The sequence below is a fragment of the Triturus cristatus genome, chromosome 1_2 (genome assembly GCF_964204655.1).
Source record: "Triturus cristatus chromosome 1_2, aTriCri1.1, whole genome shotgun sequence".
Lineage (NCBI taxonomy): Eukaryota > Metazoa > Chordata > Amphibia > Caudata > Salamandridae > Triturus > Triturus cristatus.
In genome coordinates, this window is record NC_140580.1 from 1110278630 (window position 1) to 1110299870 (window position 21241).

Genomic DNA, 21241 nt, shown 5'->3' on the forward strand with positions numbered 1-21241 from the left:
AATGTTATGCTGGGGTTGTGATTCCTGTGCTGGATGTGTGAAACCTGGACCCCTCCTAAGTCCAGCAGACCCACATAGCGTATCAACCCCAGGAAAAAAAGTAGTATAAAAAGAATTTAGCGCACTGCAGCTGTACTTGGCCTGGGTTCACCACAGGGGAAGTGGGCCACAAGTGTCAAGAAATAGATATATAGATATAAAGATATAGATACAAAGATCTATTCATTCAAGAGAAGTGGCCCATGCATTGTTCCCATAGATGTGTCCAAATATTTGCGAAGACGCATGTGCCCGGACTGAGCGATGCAGCTTACAAATTCCAATTCCAGAATAGCTGAGGGACATCGAATGTTTCCTCTTTCATGTAACCTAAAATGTATTGTTATGTACAACTAATGGTGTAAGAAATCATTCTTAAACGAATCTGATGCATGTCAACAAATTGTCGAAATATATATATGTACTGTTTTTTTATTGCCTCAATTTGTGTTCCTTGATTATTTATTAAATGCAAAATAGAGATGTACATACGGGAGTTATATTGGTCGGGTATTCTATAGTTTTTTAATGATTGCTTTGAATTGGAGGTAATTAAGTTTAGCTTCGTTTCCTATTAAACTTGGCGCTTTGACCCCAACAGTGAACATTTTTTATCTCCCACAGCCTGCTAAGCATCCTAACCAGCAAATCAAAAAAGTAATTGGCTTCGAATTTCTAAGTAATCAATGTTCTAATTGACTGCTAGTAAATATTTACAGTTAAGGGCTGCTGCGTGCTAATAAAATGTTGACGAGAGAAGCGTTTAGTGTGATTGAGTGTGTCTGGCTCCCGCGTTGATCAGCAGTACGTGACGTACGCAGCCTCGCGCTCGATCCACGAGACGTTCCATTGATTATCGCCTTCCTCTGGTTTCAGGATTGTCCCAGGGCATCCATCGATTGGCATGGTACCATGGAAGGACAACATGCCCACCACCTGCGCCTAGAAGACCAGAACAAGCCTCGGTGCAAGCAGCAGGGCCAGGAGTACCAGCAGGACACGCAGGTGAGTCCCTGCTTATGGGGCAACGTCCTTGTGCATAGTTAGTTCATTTGTGTTTTTCACTTATGCAGCGCTTCTGCCGCCTCGCAGCACTTTGCAAGCGGTTGGTGTAAATAAGTTGCCCAGGAGCACAAGGCTTGTAGTAGAGCTGTTTTGAGTGTTACCAGACTCAGCTGAGTTTAGATCATTGTCTTCTCTCTGGGAGTGAGGGGGATGGCGCGATCCCTCCACCCCCAGATCTTGGCATCTTCTCTGAGAGGCAGGAGATGGAAGCCAATCTTGGGCATCATCTGTCATGAAGGCACCAGAGTTCAGTATATTCCCTATCACAAACCTGTATCACTCCTAGTTTTTATAAGCAATAATTTATAGTTAAAATAATTTTCACACAAAACGCTATCCTCAGTGTGAGGGTTTCTGGGCCTATGGCTGGCAGTGCGAAGGTCCACGTTTCACTTCTGAGTCTTCTGCTGTTGATTGACGAAAGACCAGGAGGGTGCAACGATGTTGTTTATTCGTCCAGCATTCAAAGATGCTCAACAAACACAGACACGTTTTGCCTTCTTAGGGCTCCTCTGTGTGATGCAGCTATTTTGCTTTGATAATCTCATCTCCATCTCAAGGATGTGTGGAGGGAATAAACAGGATGGAAGAGGGGTGTGAGTGCTGGAGTACCTGCATCACTTTAGTGTGCACTGAAAAAGATACTGTCCTCGTGACAACCCTTGCCTTTCAAACACATAGACAAACTTTTTGTTGGAGGATCAGCAGCCCCCCTCAGCGCCTTGAGACCCTCATGAGTGAGTAGCCGCACTTTACAAACCCCCGATTGATTTAGTTCCCGCCAGAATAAAGAAATAAAGCAGAAGTCCTCTGTAGGCAAGCGTCCTCGGTAGAACTTCACTTTCTAGCTCCAGGACTCCCACCAGGAGCTCCGACTGGGGGAGCTCAAATGGTAGTTTCTTTACCCACAGAGGCAGTTTTCAACAGCCACAGATCATGGAGCTCCTCTGTGGCATGCAGTTGTCATTCCATATAAATGAAATTATTTGGTATGGGAAACCAGTACACGGAGCAGGGAAATGCGAAGGATTGGGCTATAGAAAGCGTCTATCCATTCCCTCTGGCACTCTATGGTCATACAGGCGCTGTCCACCTTGAGCGCACTCAAGATTGGATCTACGGGGCGGGCATGCCTTGTGTCTGAACAAGCATTGGGAAAGGCTTTAGGTATGTGTTGGCTGACACTCTTTTGGATTTATCAATGCTCGTTTAGTTTTGTGTTGGTTTTTACAAATGTTATCATTGGGCAAACTGCTGGGCCCTCAGCAATCCCCCAAAAATGGGGGGGGGAGGGGGCAGCAGGGGTAAAAGTAAAAATGTTTTTGTTCTCTACAAGCACACTTCGCCGTATTACTCCCTGGCACTAACGGGAACTGCATTATGTGTGGATGCGCTCGTTGTTGGAGTGCAGAATGCTATCACTCACTGTGGGGTTAACCAATGGCTGAAGTGGGCGGGCCCACTGCCCCATGCTGTGCACTCTAGTGTGTGGAAGAAAAATGTGACTGACACAATTCGAGACAAATGGATGAAGAGTGGTGACTAAAAGGCCCTTGAATCCTATATTCTATGTATCATTCTAGTAAAATCAAAAGGTCTCCATTTAACCCTGCACTGTCCGCTAATGGCTGCAGTAACCTAGTAGCCCACACCCTGCCGCGTAGAGGCTTAAGCGTGAAGTCAGGCTTAATGCGCAGCTCTTAGGTCGAAATCTGGGTGTCAGTAGAAGCTGTTTGAATACTTCTTTTTAGAGCGAAATGACTCAATTTAATATTTGTGGACTCATAGATTAGTCATATCAATGGTATTTTTTGGCTGAAGGAAGCAGGTTGCACCTGAGAGGTAGAGCCGGAGAAATGGCTATTGAATTAATAAATAACACATTTTACTTCATGCACATGGGGGAAGAGCTGAGAGATCTGGTGTACAGATCCCGTCGCCTCTCCATCAATAACTCTTTCCACTTTCTTGGTCTCCAAATTGCCAGTCTGAAGGGGGGGGGGGGGGTAGCCTGGACCTCAAAGTTTCTGGGACACATCTGTTGGATCAGTCCTGGGCCCTACACCCCAAGAATCTGGTGCCCAGAGGATTCTTTTATTATAGACTCTGCTCTCAAAGCCTTTCCTGCGCCTAGTTGTGGTTTACTCCTGAGTGGTGTGAATTGCTTTTGCATTTGTTGAAGTAAGACATGATTACTCCTGTTTTGTGTATCAGGCCTCACACATGGTTCACCTATCTTCCAAGTGTCTTTGCACCGCAGCCATATTGCACCTTTTTTGCTTGTGCATTTTTTAGTTCCATTGTGGGCATGTCACATGGCATGCACTGGCCTCTTGGTGGCTCTCAGAGTTGTATTGTGCACACACAGCAGGACTCCTCTACTCTGTACTTGGCACAGTCCCTTTTACCTGACAGTAGGAGATATCAGAGCACCAACAAATTATTTTGATTTCAAACTCTCTAAACGGATGTAAAGGTGCCGGTCGTGCTGAACCAACCACCAGGAGGGCTTGTGGTGTGCACTTCATGCATGTTCCACGCTCACTCAGGTACTCATTGGCTCACATCAAGGTGCGGCTGTTTTTTGACCTTGTTGTCACCAGGGTTGGGTACATTTTTGTAATCCTGGGATGGCTGATGGAAATGCACCCCATTCCTGGGCCCTGCTGTAAGTGGCATGTTTCTGCCCTGGTTTCTAGCCCGCTGCTCTCTGTGGTCCAGGCTTGTGTGACATTAATTGTCCCAGCTGCTCTTATGAGTCCACCTACAAGCTTTGTGTGTGAATCAGACCTCTGTAGGTTGTGGACAAGTCCCTCTCTGTGAAGGCGTTCTGCCCTGACTTCAGTCAGTCGTTCTTTAACTCCTCTCCCCTCTGGGTCAGAACTAGACTTCTGGCGTATCTCTTTCCATGCAGGACACTGTTTCCACCTCAGCGTGCAAGTATCTATATGGAGATATACTGACAAAGGAGAGGAGGAACCCTTTCTAGCTAGAATAGGGACAGGGTAATCGTCCAAAAACTTTAAAAGTCCCTATCTGACCGTCATGTGGATCATGTGTTGTGTTAAGCAGAAATATAGATTAACAGCATTAATTATTAATACACATTTCTTCTAGGGTCAATTACAAAAAAGATGTTTGTTTTGAATTGGTATGTAGCACAGGAAAGCAAAAGAACATATAACTTATTACAATTCAGATTTTTTTCCTCATCTTTTAAAAATTAAGACCACGGGGTCTTGTACATTACACAGTTTAAAAACAATTTGATAAAAGTATAACACAACAATATTGTTCAAAAACCTAGAAAACTACAAAGTTGTCGACGCGGCGTTTCGGTGAGACATGGATCAATACCTTCTTCAGGACAGAGTTTTCTATTCGTATGCAGGAGACACTAAGGTCTCAATTCCCTTGTTCAATTGGGGAACTAACTTGCCTTTGATATTGATAATAGAATCAGGAATAACCTTTTTATATGTGGTACTATTCCTTCAATGCGTTCGTAGGAGTCACCGTTATCCTATAGAGTGTCAATCAGTGACCGTTAAAAAACCAGGGGCGTTTTATGCACAATACAGGTGAGCCTTGATCATGCCTGTAGTTAAAGTCACGATGTCTTTTGTGATATTTGACGGGTTCGGACTTGTTGTTATCTGTGTGCTACGCCGAGCGAGGGGAAAATAAAATCTTATAAAAATGATGCGGCCTCCCTACTCACTCCGAACGACTTCCGGGTCATTGAGACCTTAGTGTCTCCTGCATACGAATAGAAAACTCTGTCCTGAAGAAGGTGCTAATCTATGTCTCACCGAAACGCCGCGTCAACAACTTTGTAGTTTTCTTGTTTTTTTTAACAATATTGTTGTATTATAGTTTTATCAAATTGTTTTTAAACTGTGTAATGTACAAGACTCCGTGGTCTTAATTTTTAAAAGATGACGAATAAAAACTGAATTGTAATAAGTTATATGTTCTTTTGCTTTCCTGTGCTACATACTAATTCAAAACATAAAAATCTTTTTTGTAATTGACCCTAAAAGAAATGTGTATTAATAATTAATGTTGTTAATCTATAATTCTGCTTAACACAACACATGATCCATATAACGGTCAGATAGGGACTTTTTAAGTTTCTATATGGAGATATATATATACATGCTATATGTTGTGGGGGCATCCATGGTCGGTGGTGTGCACAGTCACTCGGATTGTGCAGAGGGGCCTGGAAACCTTCCCCTACGCTGAGCATCAATGTGTTTACTTGAATCGTTCAGATTCTGTGCTCATCCACTTCTTGGCCTCTGTTGAGCCTGGCCAATTATGTTGTCGCACATAATTGTATGAGATTTAAACAAACTCAGAGAGCAACATAGGCGACCTAACAAGTCCTCAGTTTGCCTTTGATCATGTAGACCATAGCCCAATTCAAACCGGTGCCCTCCACCGAAAGGCTCCGTAACCCCCAGCCAGGCGCGCAGGCCTCTAGCCTCCCAGCCATGACTGCAGAGGGGAAGCTTTGTGATTTTATTAAATAGCCTGGCATTGTTGCGAGCGAGCGACTTCCCCCTCAGAAGCACTTCCTGGCCCCGCACTTGCCAGGCAGGGTGGCTCTGACAATGCCAGCTTTCTGTGGCTTTCTGAACGGGCCCTTCTGTTCCAGAAGGGCAAAGTCCATTGTAATCTGTTCTTTGCTGGCCACTCCGGCGCCTGCGGAGAGGACTGTGCTAAAAAAGCCGACACTGCCACCCATCTAGCTCTGGAACTGCAAAGTGCATTTTTAGCAAATGACGAACACTTTCTCCCAAAGAGCTTTTCAAGTCTCCATCAAATGTATTTTTCATTTTTCTTGTTTTGTAAGTGCCGTGAATGAGTCCCATATAAAGAACAAACCAAGCGCCGGTGCTGTATGTGTTTTCACCTCAAATTTACATAGTGGACTGAATTAAACAAGAACACTAGCCACAACTTTGTCGTTGAATTTAATCAAAAAAGTGTTTGCTATTTTATAAACACTGCATTTTTTGTTTTTTGTTTTTTTGTTAATGTTAATAAAGTACGCTCATTACAGTACAAAATACATTACAACACTAATGACAATACAAATACATTTGTTACAATTTTGACACCTGTGCACAAAAAGAAGAAATTTATTCTACCTAACATACATCACAAACGAACAACACATTCAAATCACATTATATACAATCTATATACAGGCCATCAGTATATCGCAATTGACATAGTCATGAATTAATTCACTGTTTACTTTAAACAAAGATTGGCCAAAAGCGGAGAGAGGTCTACGCGTTTCGAATCCCACTGAATGCTGGGATTCTCATCAGGACCAACATGTGGCTGTGAATCAAAAAACAGAAAAGTTTTAAATTTTAGTGACCCAACTCTAGTGTGTCAAAGCTGCATGGGTTTGTTAAAAAAGGCTCTTACCTAACAGTGTGGAAAGCCAACTTATTCTCTAAGGTGTTGCTTCTTCAAACAAAAACCTAAAAGAAATCAGGACCAGAGGCGAGTCAATTTCTTTATCTATATTGCCACAACCAAACTAAGAAGGAGCCCAACAGACAGAGAAACCACACCTCGTTTAAAATGTTGTAATGAGCCGAGGATCTGGGCCAGAACGATTCTTTGTCTTTATAATTTGTACTTGACACGACAGCTGCCCCAACACGACAAGCGCGTTGTCTGGAAAACCGAAAACGCTATGTGTGAGTACGTGCAGCATGATATTGATGAAAACAATCTCTACTTGAAGCTGGTCTGCTTACCTCGGGGCAGAGCGCGAGCAGAAAAGCAATTTCCGTAGTATAGCGAAGGGACGAATCAATCGCGGCGTCCGTTTTACTCTGTGAAGACAGACGGATAAAGTGGCCTTTTAGGCACAGGTATGCGAGTGAATCGTGAGTTTAGCAAGCAGTCGTCATGGGGGTATCAACGAACTATTTACCTGCGGGAGCGTAGGAGCTCGTGTTCTAATTTTTCGGTGGCTGGCCTCAGAGTTGCTGCAAGCTGGAGGCGGCCATTGCCGTTGGACGTATTTACGCATTTTCCTTCTCACGTTAACAACACTCTAGGTGACATGGGAGTTGTAGTTTTTTCTGGACACGATCAGGTTAACAGTGGCTGTTTCTTTTTAAGTGATGAACCCTGGTGGATGAACATAGGTGCTCTCTTGATTTGTTGGAGTATTCGAGGGATCCTAAAAAAGTTTTTTTGAAATTAAATGTATCGAGTGGAATGCAAGTAAAATAGCATGTGTAGATATCTCAAAAACCCATTACAATTGGACCCAGTCAATCCGTCCTGTATTCTTGTGTAGAAAAAGCCTTAGTTCATAATTTGTAAATTTCCGAGAGTTCATTTAATCCATCAATGGACGTATTGAATTTAATTATCAACATTGCTTCTCTCTTCAGTAGTTTGGCGTCCAAATCGCCGCCTCGTTGGTCACGTTCCACTTTGGAAATAACTGTCCATTTTAGTTCCTGTTCTGTGTGGTTGTTCAAATGCCAGTGGTTCACCAGTGGGGCATTTTGCACTTTTTTACGAATCCTTGATTTATGTTGTTGGATTCGAATCCGTACTTCCTGATTGGTCTTGCCAATATAGAGTTTGTCGCAAGGACAACGGATGCCATATACTACAAATTTTGATTTGCAGTTTGAAAAGGTCTCGTGTTTCCAGTGTTGGCCTTTGTGGGAAAACAAATTGCTTTCCACAGTAGAGTCACAGCAGACACATGTTCCACATTTGCGGTGTCCTTGTATTGGTGGGAGACATAGCAGACTTCGTAAGTCAGAATCTTTAGTTCTTGGTAGTGCTGCCCGTATTATCTGATTGGCGATACTTTTGTCCTTTTTAAAGGCAAATAAGGGAACTCCGTTTAGTGTTGTGTCCAAGTGCTTTACTAAATGCCAATTCTTTTTTATGGTCTTTTTGAACCAATTTGATGTTGGACAAAATGTGGAAACACATACTATTCTCTCAGACGTCGGTTTCTTGCGTCTCTCAAGTAGAGTTTCACGAGGTGTCCACCAGGCTCGTTTAATGGCTCTTTTCAAGAGTTTTTTTGGATATCCTCTCGCTAATAGATTTTCTTTGTTTTTTTGCATGGAAGAAATATTCATCTTTGAATGAACAATTTCTTTGTATGCGTAAAAATTGCCCATAGGGCAAATTTTCTCGTAAACTGCGTGGGTGGTTGCTTGAAAAATGCAACGCTTTGTTTCGGTCTGTCTCTTTTTTGTACAATGTGGTCATGAGGCGTCCATTTGTTGGATATACTTCAACGTCCAGAAATGCCATTTTGGTTTTAGAGGAGTTCATACTGAATTGTATGTCTGGTGTTCTATTGTTGAGCCAATTAAAAAATGCTTCTAGCTGTTTTTCATCTCCGGTCCAGATCTTAAAAACATCATCGATGTACCGGAACCAGCTGTTGATGGAATCTACAAATGGATTATTATTGTAAACAAATTGATCTTCATATTTAGACATGAAAAGAACAGCTAGTTCCGGGGCGAATGGACAGCCCATAGCCACGCCTTTGACTTGGTAGAAGAAATCGTTTTGGAAACAAAAATAGTTGTTCTTGAGAGCGAAAGTCGCTAAATCCATAATGAATTGGGTGGGAATTTTCTCGGGTTTTGGTCTGCTGTCCAGGAATGCTTGGATGACCGCTAGTCCTTCGTCTTGCGGAATTTCCGTGTAGAGTGATGTGACATCTAAAGTCACTAGAAACTGTGTCCCTTCATCGAAAGCCAGTGTCTCAAGCTTGTTCAAAAAGTCGGTGGTGTCTTTTAGATACGATTTCACTTCACTCATAAAAGGTTTTAGGAAAAAATCAACGAATTTCGAAATGGGTTCTAATAAAGATTCGCACCCGGAGACTATTGGTCTACCCGGCGGATGGTGTTGGTCTTTATGAACTTTGGGTAGTACATAAAAGATGGGAATTCGAGGGTGTGTATTCTTTAAAAAATCATATTCTTTTTTTCCCAGAAATCCTTGGTCAAACCATTTTTGGAGCATATGGAATAATTTGCCTTGGAGTTCACCTGTGAGGTCTTTAGATATCTTCCTGTAACACAGCTCATTAGAGAGTTGTCTATTAACTTCTATGATGTAGTTCTCCTTTGCCCAAATAACAATCGATCCGCCCTTATCGGCTTGTTTTATTATTACCGATGTGTCATTTTTCAGGTTTAGGAGTGCCTCCCTTTGAAGTTTAGTCATATTAGATCTTATGTATTTCTTTTTTTGTTTCTCTGTTTCAGTTATGGCTGATAGAATCACCTTTTCGAAGATTAAGACCTCTTTGGGGACTTTAATAGAAGGCGGGCAGAACCCTGATTTTTTCTTTAGTCCTGTTGTCTCCATGTTGTCTTTAGGTGGATTTTCTGAAAAAAATGTTTTCAACCGAATTTTGCGGCAGAACTCTATGAATTCTGTTTTGAGTTGAACAAAGTTGGTAACCTTGGTGGGGACGAAGGATAGTCCTTTCTCGAGTACGCTAAACTCCGCTTCTGATAAGACTTTGTCCGATAAATTGAAAATTGGTGATGTTTTTAGTTTTTGTAGTTGTGATGTCTGGTGGTCATTTCCCATGGCTGGTTTGTATACCTGGACCTCCCTCGAGGTTTCCGTTGGCCTCTTCCTAAAAAAGGCGATGGCTGTTGATAGTTTTGTTGGTAGTTGCCTCTCCTATTGAAATCTGGACCGTTGTTGGATTTATCTATATCGCTTCCGTTTGATGAAGACGTCGATTCCGAGAAAGAAATGAATTTTTGTCTTGATCTGCCTTGATATTCTGACAGAAATTTGCGTGATTCTGGTCTTGAATAAAAATCAATCTGTAAATAAGGGTAAGCTTTCTCTAATGAGAAATTCCTTTTGTCGTTCTCGAATTTGTTGCTTTTTTGATTAATTGAGTAGTCCTTGAATTCAGCAATTATTTTGTCAACTTTGTCAAGAAGTGCCTTTGCATCTGTAATTAGTTGGTTTGATTTGATCTCACTTTCCAAAATGGCAATTTCCTCAAGTTGTTGTTTGGACAACCTTTGGGCCGTCTCCACTGTGAGTACCATAAGGTCCCTACTGCATTTGGTTTCGATTGAGCTATATCCTTTTTTATAGATAGGATCGTCTGTAAAGATGACCGGTACGTTACGGATCTGCAGGCCTCCAGGGATAGTACCCGCTCTTAAGTGTTCTATTAGAAAATGTCCGTGCAAGTCCGTCCTTATTTGTTTTTTCTTTAGTCGAATAAGTTTGTCGGATTCATTGTTGATTTTCGCTGTAAAAGACACCACCGACTTTTTGAACAAGCTTGAGACACTGGCTTTCGATGAAGGGACACAGTTTCTAGTGACTTTAGATGTCACATCACTCTACACGGAAATTCCGCAAGACGAAGGACTAGCGGTCATCCAAGCATTCCTGGACAGCAGACCAAAACCCGAGAAAATTCCCACCCAATTCATTATGGATTTAGCGACTTTCGCTCTCAAGAACAACTATTTTTGTTTCCAAAACGATTTCTTCTACCAAGTCAAAGGCGTGGCTATGGGCTGTCCATTCGCCCCGGAACTAGCTGTTCTTTTCATGTCTAAATATGAAGATCAATTTGTTTACAATAATAATCCATTTGTAGATTCCATCAACAGCTGGTTCCGGTACATCGATGATGTTTTTAAGATCTGGACCGGAGATGAAAAACAGCTAGAAGCATTTTTTAATTGGCTCAACAATAGAACACCAGACATACAATTCAGTATGAACTCCTCTAAAACCAAAATGGCATTTCTGGACGTTGAAGTATATCCAACAAATGGACGCCTCATGACCACATTGTACAAAAAAGAGACAGACCGAAACAAAGCGTTGCATTTTTCAAGCAACCACCCACGCAGTTTACGAGAAAATTTGCCCTATGGGCAATTTTTACGCATACAAAGAAATTGTTCATTCAAAGATGAATATTTCTTCCATGCAAAAAAACTGAAAGAAAATCTATTAGCGAGAGGATATCCAAAAAAACTCTTGAAAAGAGCCATTAAACGAGCCTGGTGGACACCTCGTGAAACTCTACTTGAGAGACGCAAGAAACCGACGTCTGAGAGAATAGTATGTGTTTCCACATTTTGTCCAACATCAAATTGGTTCAAAAAGACCATAAAAAAGAATTGGCATTTAGTAAAGCACTTGGACACAACACTAAACGAAGTTCCCTTATTTGCCTTTAAAAAGGACAAAAGTATCGCCAATCAGATAATACGGGCAGCACTACCAAGAACTAAAGATTCTGACTTACGAAGTCTGCTATGTCTCCCACCAATACAAGGACACCGCAAATGTGGAACATGTGTCTGCTGTGACTCTACTGTGGAAAGCAATTTGTTTTCCCACAAAGGCCAACACTGGAAACACGAGACCTTTTCAAACTGCAAATCAAAATTTGTAGTATATGGCATCCGTTGTCCTTGCGACAAACTCTATATTGGCAAGACCAATCAGGAAGTACGGATTCGAATCCAACAACATAAATCAAGGATTCGTAAAAAAGTGCAAAATGCCCCACTGGTGAACCACTGGCATTTGAACAACCACACAGAACAGGAACTAAAATGGACAGTTATTTCCAAAGTGGAACGTGACCAACGAGGCGGCGATTTGGACGCCAAACTACTGAAGAGAGAAGCAATGTTGATAATTAAATTCAATACGTCCATTGATGGATTAAATGAACTCTCGGAAATTTACAAATTATGAACTAAGGCTTTTTCTACACAAGAATACAGGACGGATTGACTGGGTCCAATTGTAATGGGTTTTTGAGATATCTACACATGCTATTTTACTTGCATTCCACTCGATACATTTAATTTCAAAAAAACTTTTTTAGGATCCCTCGAATACTCCAACAAATCAAGAGAGCACCTATGTTCATCCACCAGGGTTCATCACTTAAAAAGAAACAGCCACTGTTAACCTGATCGTGTCCAGAAAAAACTACAACTCCCATGTCACCTAGAGTGTTGTTAACGTGAGAAGGAAAATGCGTAAATACGTCCAACGGCAATGGCCGCCTCCAGCTTGCAGCAACTCTGAGGCCAGCCACCGAAAAATTAGAACACGAGCTCCTACGCTCCCGCAGGTAAATAGTTCGTTGATACCCCCATGACGACTGCTTGCTAAACTCACGATTCACTCGCATACCTGTGCCTAAAAGGCCACTTTATCCGTCTGTCTTCACAGAGTAAAACGGACGCCGCGATTGATTCGTCCCTTCGCTATACTACGGAAATTGCTTTTCTGCTCGCGCTCTGCCCCGAGGTAAGCAGACCAGCTTCAAGTAGAGATTGTTTTCATCAATATCATGCTGCACGTACTCACACATAGCGTTTTCGGTTTTCCAGACAACGCGCTTGTCGTGTTGGGGCAGCTGTCGTGTCAAGTACAAATTATAAAGACAAAGAATCGTTCTGGCCCAGATCCTCGGCTCATTACAACATTTTAAACAAGGTGTGGTTTCTCTGTCTGTTGGGCTCCTTCTTAGTTTGGTTGTGGCAATATAGATAAAGAAATTGACTCGCCTCTGGTCCTGATTTCTTTTAGGTTTTTGTTTGAAGAAGCAACACCTTAGAGAATAAGTTGGCTTTCCACACTGTTAGGTAAGAGCCTTTTTTAACAAACCCATGCAGCTTTGACACACTAGAGTTGGGTCACTAAAATTTAAAACTTTTCTGTTTTTTGATTCACAGCCACATGTTGGTCCTGATGAGAATCCCAGCATTCAGTGGTATTCGAAACGCGTAGACCTCTCTCCGCTTTTGGCCAATCTTTGTTTAAAGTAAACAGTGAATTAATTCATGACTATGTCAATTGCGATATACTGATGGCCTGTATATAGATTGTATATAATGTGATTTGAATGTGTTGTTCGTTTGTGATGTATGTTAGGTAGAATAAATTTCTTCTTTTTGTGCACAGGTGTCAAAATTGTAACAAATGTATTTGTATTGTCATTAGTGTTGTAATGTATTTTGTACTGTAATGAGCGTACTTTATTAACATTAACAAAAAAACAAAAAACAAAAAATGCAGTGTTTATAAAATAGCAAACACTTTTTTGATTAAATTCAACGACAAAGTTGTGGCTAGTGTTCTTGTTTAATTCAGTCCACTATGTAAATTTGAGGTGAAAACACATACAGCACCGGCGCTTGGTTTGTTCTTTATATTAGTTTTGGTTCGGCCGTGCTGTTACTTGAGCCAGAACCCCCCTTGCTTTTTGAGGTGAATGAGTCCCAGACACCCCAGGTCTTGGTACCTTTTATCGAAATGTGTACATCTATAGGTTACTCTTGGGTACCAGACGGTCTATAAAACGCGAATAGTTTGGAACGTCCGGCGCGGGCTCCCCGTTTGGAGTAGATTCGATTTCCGACATGAGGCTTCCGTGAAATCCTCATGGAACGCCCCAAAAGTTGCACGTGAGTACTCGCTCCTTCCACACTTGAATGAAGCCAGCGGATTGGTCCTTTAACACAGTAGTCCACGGGAGGAGGAGAGGACAGAGTTTCGTTTGCACTGTACATTTCCTTTTCGTTCTCCTGCAGCCCATTGAATAGCAAGCTGTCAACTCTTTCCCACCCATCCTAGCCTAACTATCTGCGCCCTTGACATGCTTTCTTGAACTTGGGAACCTAAAGGAGGCAAGCAAAAGATGGACGTACAGCTCTTTGGTGGGGGACTAACAAATAAACAGCTGCTTAATGAAAGCTTGGTCGAGGTCATGCAGGGCTTCGAAACAAATGCATAAAATCTGAGTAGCTCCAAGGGGGGTGTTTGGAGTGTGAACCCCCACCCCCCAAATAAATGCATTCTTGGCTTGGTAGATTGGTATGGGGGCGTTGAGTCTGGTCTGCCGGCCCGAGTGTGGTCTGACATGTCTGTTTGATTTTTTTTTTTTTGTCTGGCGCCAAAAATAAGACAAAATATTCAACTTTGATGTAAAGAGAGAAAAAAAAGCAATACCTACTTCACTATTTGTCCAAATTGTGTGATCCTAGGCAAACATTTTATTTCACAGAACCTCCTTTACCTTCTTTATCCGATACTTGAGTTCTGGATGTGCGCTGCACAAGCACCTATCATGTATAATACACTATACGGTTGCTCTTTTTATAATAAGAATCTAGGCAGTGCTTAATTTGCGAAATATTAAGTGCCAGGGCTCTGACAGAGGCCACTGCAGCTTGACCACCCATCGTCCTTATCGCTTCCAAAACAACTACTAACCATCTCTCTCGCTTGTAAATGTGACGGTTCAGATTATTCCAGGTCCCCAAAGCTAAAGAAACGGCTGGGTGTGGAGGGCAGGTATTAGCAATTGTAATGTATATTGTATTCCGAAACTACCGTTGCTCTGCTCATCTCTAAATTAGATGAGCAGCGCCACCATGTGGCCGACTGTTCTGAGTATGGTGTTGACAATTAGATGCCGTGCCGATCAACGGAAACCAATTAAGTACCGGGGCTGAGCTCCGGCTCAAATTAAGCACTGAATTTAGGCCATGTTTAGGGTTTACGTGGCTACTGACTTGCCTCTAAGTTAACTAATAAGTTTGTCTTTGAGGTTGAGCATCAATGTTTGTAAGTTTATGTTCAAAAACTACCACTGTAAATAATTGTATGTCTATGCAGTGATGTAACCTGAAGAACCAAGGAAAAATGCTTCTGCTTGTTAAAGAAACACACCGTTTTGGAATTTTGAAGAGACTGGATCATCTTTTTACATCGTTTGTTGCACTATGATGGCCCCTGGGGAAAAGCATGGTGCAGACTAGTCTTTTCCTGGGGGAGATTGTGCACAAAACAGGACATGGATAGGGATAGGTAGGTGGGGGGGTGGAGGTTCGGGGGGGGGGGGTTAGTTAAAGGGGTAGGTTTAGGGGAAGCATATAAGGGTTCCGAGAGGTGTGATCTGCCTCTGCCGGACTCCGTGCATCCCCGGGGGGGAGAGGTGAAGAGTTTAATAAAATTTTGGCCGCCCTCCCTCCTTACAGTCTGAGGTGGTTCCGTGACAGAGCGCTTGTTCTAGTGTTATTGTGTTGTTGGATTTTAGGCCCAGATCTCTGTACTGGGGTGAATGTATGACATTGTTCTGCATTCTGTCCATCAATTGTTGTTTTTTCTTATTGTGTTGTTTGCCAAATTTAGGACAGGTTGCAAGGGGTCGTAGGCAGGACTCAGGGGGGGGGGGGGGGGGTGGTGGAGAGTCGCATGCTGGCTCTTCCACACCCTCAGGGGGAAGAAGAATAGAGCACAGGTGAAAACGTTCAGGGGAGGGTGTTTGGGAGATAAAACAAAAAGAGTCTGGGAAGACGGCAAAAACATAAGGACTGAATCAGGGAAGGATGGAACAAGGTATGACATTTGGGGGAATGGAAGTTGGTGTGAGATGTGAGTGGCCACGTGATGTATGAGGGATCGAGCCTTAGGTTCAAACTTGATGTTATTGTTCAATAAAGTTAATATGTTGCAACCATATCCTAATAAATGGCCTTTTATGCTAATCACAGGTCATGAGTGTTTTTATCTTGGCATGATATACATGCCAAATGTTTTCAGGCCTAATTGTTGGACACTTACGGCCAAGCCAGACCCTTTGTGTGGCTCTGGCTCAGCTCGCCCTACAAATTTGCAACTTGTGCGTAGTACACCTGGGGCTATCACTCACTTGAAATGATTTGTAAAAGGCTTGGATTAGAAGCAGAGAACCCCGCCCAAATGCACTGATTGGACAACTCTGCCCCCACCAAGGCTTCTTGTAGCAGAGACGAAAAAGAGTGCATGCAGTGAAAATACATTTAAAACCAGTGATCCCAGGGCAGGGACTCCACAGCTTTTGTTTATACAGGACCATAGTCGTGAGTTCCCAGGGTGAGCTGTCATGTCCAGAGGGCACGGGCAGGGCTGTAGCATCAGTGGCGGTGTTTGGCATGTGATACCCTCCAGATGCATTCTTGTCTTGGTAGTTAGGTCTGGGGGGCCTGAGTCATGTTTGCTTGGTCTGTTTTTCTAGTGGTTCTCGTTTTGCTAAGAGCTATTTTAACTTGTTTATTTTTTTGGCAGTGGAAACTTGTATAGTGCCTGGTTTTTTTTTTAATTAAAAAAGAGTAAATCTGCACCCAAACAACTACTCCTTGGATAGGTGCAAAATTACTACTGTTTGGGATTCACAAGCATTGGCAGCAGTAGACCTGGAAGGCAGGTTTCCAGGCATACTACTGGCAATCAAACGCCGAAAAGGAGATGGGATGAATGCTTGTAAACAGTCCCACCAAGTGGCAATCAAGTGCCTGAGGTTGCATTCCAGCCCATCGTTTTTCACCTACTTTGCCACTCTAGGCAGTGGCCCATTCAATGCTTCGGGATGGACCGACACCTAAAGCAAATTGGTTCTGGCCCTGCTCCTCAGGGAAACGGTCCACCCCGAACCATGGTCATCGCATCCCTCCACCCTGAAGACCACTGATTTTGCATTTGGAAAATTTCAGATTCCCACTCCCTGCACCTCACTGACTAAGCTACGCCCTTTCATTGAGCATAGACTTTTGGAAAGAGTGTGTTTCTCCACTGTAAGCCAGTGAAGTGACCAAAGATGACTTGAAATGTCAGAATGTTATTTTAGTTGTAAGGGTAATAAATGCACTGTTCATACATACCTTTAATGTTTTGGAGCTCTTGTCCTTCCAGGCAGAACTATTTGGAAGCACATGCGCCCAGCTGCTTTCTACTTTCCTACTAAATATTATGTCAGCAGCAGAGATGAAAACCTTGTGTTTCAAGTGAATGTCGATCATGCAACACACAACGACCCCTGTTCTGCTCAGATTCTGCTGCAGTGTGTCACTTTATATAGTGCCAAGAGTCCAGAATCCTGGCTTTTATGTAGCACAGTGCAAAAATAGAACTGTGAGTGTTTAGGCAGGCTGATGTGGTAGCCTATACAAGCATGTTTTCAACCACTCATCAAAGCAAGGCAGCCCAGTCGACAGAAGAAAGCGGAAATTCACGTGGCTAGCTTAGAAACACCATTTTCATGCTCGCGTTTCTTTAAGTTGCCTTCTGTCTCCAATGCAGTGACTTTTGACATACATTTGTATGCATGTCAGTGTAGGATAGTATTCCCTGAAACTATATTTGCTTGCATTTGAACTTCAGAGGCACCCTATCATGACACCTTGAACATTCAGTACAATGTATAATGGTCATTACACAAATGTCATGGCTTGTTATTGCCCGGTAGGTGACGACAACTATCCGACTAATACAAACAATTGCAGCTTGACTGAGACCGCAGCATGGGGCTGTTTATTATATATACAAATCTGTTTATTTGTTTAAACCAGAGGAGCACTCTGCTGACACGTCGAGGTCGCGGCATGTCGGAATTCCAGCCCAGCTGGTTCCTGCCATCTCCACGAGGAATGTCCGACCCTACACCGAGACATACAGCCTGGTGACACTTGTCTGCAGGTAATGGGGAGTTAGATCACCCAACAGGGATTTCTCCGGCAGATCATCCACCCTAGGCAAAAGTAAGTTAGGGAATGCTCGCTAGGAGGATACAATAGTACATTACACAGATGCCAGCATATACTCATTGTTTGCTCAATGATGGAATTATTCATTCTCTCCGTGGTTCTTGTATTGCTAATTATGCAACTGTTTCATTCTATTAGTAATTGCAGTTCAAGTATTTTATTAGCGAATCTCACTGCTTCAATGAATATTGAAACTGCCGTTCGTGTATTTCTTGCTTATTTCCTTTGGCCATTCATGAGAGTCCAAACAAAAAGGATCTAGATCTGTTACCACAATTTCCTTGGGGAAGTCACGGTTGTCATGTTCTGAGGTGGCACGCATATTTGTTACCCTGTAATGTTGGGGGTGCATAGAGGGTACTGTGAGCTAGCAGGACTATAGGCCAACATCTCTTGAGGGGGTGCAGGGGAACGGACTTGCACCATCCTAAAGTTTATATTGTCCAACAAACACACAGTTTTACCAATTGGGTACAAGCCACAAAACAGAAGGATAGCTCCAAGCGAGAGACCCCGCTCTGGGCTACTGTAGATTGAAAGCTTCCCCAGACAAAAAGGATGTTCTCCAGGAGTACCAACCCAAATGCACGAATATTCTGACCCACTGCGTAGGCCCATAGTAATCTGTGTATTCTGGATTCACTGGGACCATGTCTTCAAAATTGACTGGACCTTCCGACCAAAAATCAATGGATGTAACAAGTTTTTACATTATGTAGTTGCTATTTTTCCTGCAGTACCACAATGCATCTCATCAGTGAAATATACAATATATGTAATAGTAAAATACACAAGAGGGGAAAAGGGTATACTCGGGGAAGACATTACACCTGCAGCATTATTTTGACTGGCGAAAATATCCATGTAAATTCTCTGCTATGTATTCATATGAGGATAAGACACCAGACCAGATCCAAAATCAAAAGCAACCAATAGACCTCTTCTTTGCCATAGGACCTTTTAGGTCTAGCTTGAAAACCACAGCAGGTTGTAAAACCGGTTATAGATTATTTGAGATGTACATGCCGCGGGCATCTCTAAGAACGCGCTTTTGGTTGGATGGTACATCATTCTGTGTCCTATGGAGATATTGCATTGCCAAACATGAACCATTTTACATATCAAAGTACTTGGAAACATCACATGCGCTGTGAATTCTTTATTTTATAGATGTGATATATAATTTATGGGTTTTTTTCACTGCTGGCATCTTTTTTCAAATGCTTTCATGAGGACCAAAGTTGCACGTCAGACATTTTGGCTTTGCCACTGATTCTTTTATGTAAAAGTAGATCTGAGAAGTTTAATCCCTGTCCTTCCTAATCGGCAATTATGTGGCTAAATACGAAGAGTGGTAACGCGAATTACAAAGATGTACTATCTAAGGGCAGGCTCTAAGATTAAAAGTTCCTCCTGTCAGATACAGTTCATGCCTGGACAGATGGGAGATGTGTTACCCATAGACATTCTTGCATCTTCTCTTTACTCTCTGTCTTTCCTTGCAGCGTTCCCTTCCAAGTGCACATACCACTCTTAAAGCTTTGCTGCTTTAAGAAATGAGTGATAAAATACAAGTGTACAAAGTAATTCTGCAGTATCTGTTATGAAACGTATGACTTAAAATGTGGAAGTGAGCAAGAACATATTATCTCCCAGGTTATTACACCCATGGTAGACTTTTCTCTGTATTGATTAATGTTCAACAGGGACAAATATGCATTATTAAATAGTTGTTTTAAGAGTGTGCTATTTGCAAATAATGAGTTTGTTTCGGCAGATGAATGGAATAAACCACTTGTGATGGGCTGGTAATATATTACGTGGCAGCTATATTTTGTAATTTATACTAAACGATTTCCCATTATTAACATAGTACATCATTGTTACAGGTAATTATTTGGCCTTATTATGCATTCTTTATATCTCATACAGTTGCTCCTTATTGCGCTAGTACGCCACATTTTTGCATACTATTCATACAATCATAAATGTATGTTTTCTAAATTGATATCCTGGTCAGTGGGCGGTGATTTTATGGAATAGGAATGAATTGATGGTTTATCCTGTGGACTAAGAGGAAGATGGATGGTCCAGGGACTTGAGTACTTGATTCTGGCCCAAATCCTAAATCTCATGTTGACCTGATTTCTCCCAAAACTCACAGTGTGCCCTAGTAATGACAGAACAGAATCTTTTCTTTATACAAAAGGAGGTCCTATTGTACAAAACCAATTTACTTGTAGGTGAAGGAGCTTTCATTAGAGACCAGCTTTGGTTCTGCAGCACTGATGTCAAGCTGCTGGGGTAGAGGGAGGGAGGGAAGGAAGGAAGGAGGAGTGACCGAAAGGGGAAGGAGGAGTGACAGAGGAAGGAGGTAAGAAGGAACACGATGGATGTGTGGGCAGGACGAGTGACCTATGGGGTAACAGAGATGAGTGACCTTTTCTTTTCAACATACCGGGATGCCTGACCCGAATACAATGTCGAAGTCTGGGTGGTCAGGTGCTCCCAGAGCGTCCAAAAGAAAAGCTGGTAGAGCAGCCATGATGAGGTCCAACGCAAACTCAAGTGCTGACCAAAGCAAGAAAACAAGGCAGTGGTACAAACAATAACTTTAAAAAGAGGATTGATTTGTGTTCAGAATGCAGGAGTAAGTAAATAACCACGAGGGAGTCGGAAGCTGGATTGGGTAACCCTCAGCCTCCCTGAATAAATCCAATAATTACAAAAGAGAGGGCCAGCCTGTCTAGTGATGAACTCTTAATGTTTAAGAGGTCGGTTGACTGGTCTTAATATATCTCAAGATGGTGGGGGAATCTGCACCCAGTAAATACACCCAGTCTATCTGGGTGCAGACCCCCCCCCCCCCATCTTGAGATATATTAAGACCGGTCAACTGACGTCTTAGACGATAAGAGCCGCGACGTAGGAGACACTCAATTTCTGAGGGGGACAGGGCCAACCTTGTTGTCTCTCCAGTGACCCTATACAAATTGCCACGTGTGTGAGGCCATGCGCCTGCTAAACGAATACAATTGCATAGTTTTGAAGTAAATATTGAGAAAGGCAAGCATGTCATCACAATTTGTAAGCATGCTTTATCCTTGTTTACATTCATAAAGCAAGTAGACAAAATGTGAAAAAGAAATGTATATGGATCTTGCATCTTCATGCGCCGTGCAAACAAAGGTGGCACAAAAAAATGAAGAATAATCTAAATGCTCTTAATGACATTCCTACATCACAAAATGCAATTGGACTAATTAGAAATTGTTTTGTTTGCTTCAGGAATCTATAATAATATTATGAACTTTAATTGGAAAGGCAAATAATGTCTTGCGCCTTGTGCATTTAACCACCTCTTTCTAGAACTGTGTGCTGCACTTAGGCTGTTGATTTGTGTCGTGTGCGCCGAATAAATATCACATATATGTAAACCTGCAACTTTTGGGAAGTGTGAAGAGGGAGATCCGGCAGAAAGAGGAGAGAATATTGTATTTTCATTT

At 42.3% G+C, this 21241-nt stretch overlaps 1 protein-coding gene across 6 annotated transcripts in view; it reads left to right on the plus strand.

Moving 5' to 3' along the window:
• The window catches only part of NEK6 (NIMA related kinase 6), a 516220-nt gene that overhangs the window by 212585 nt on the left and 282394 nt on the right, over positions 1-21241 (plus strand). For all 6 annotated transcript variants that reach the window (XM_085613747.1, XM_085613749.1, XM_085613748.1 and 3 more), the window contains one exon: positions 916-1044. In XM_085613747.1, the coding sequence (XP_085469873.1) occupies positions 952-1044 (93 nt within the window). In that variant the 5' untranslated portion in view covers positions 916-951. The remainder of the gene's footprint in view (positions 1-915; positions 1045-21241) is intronic.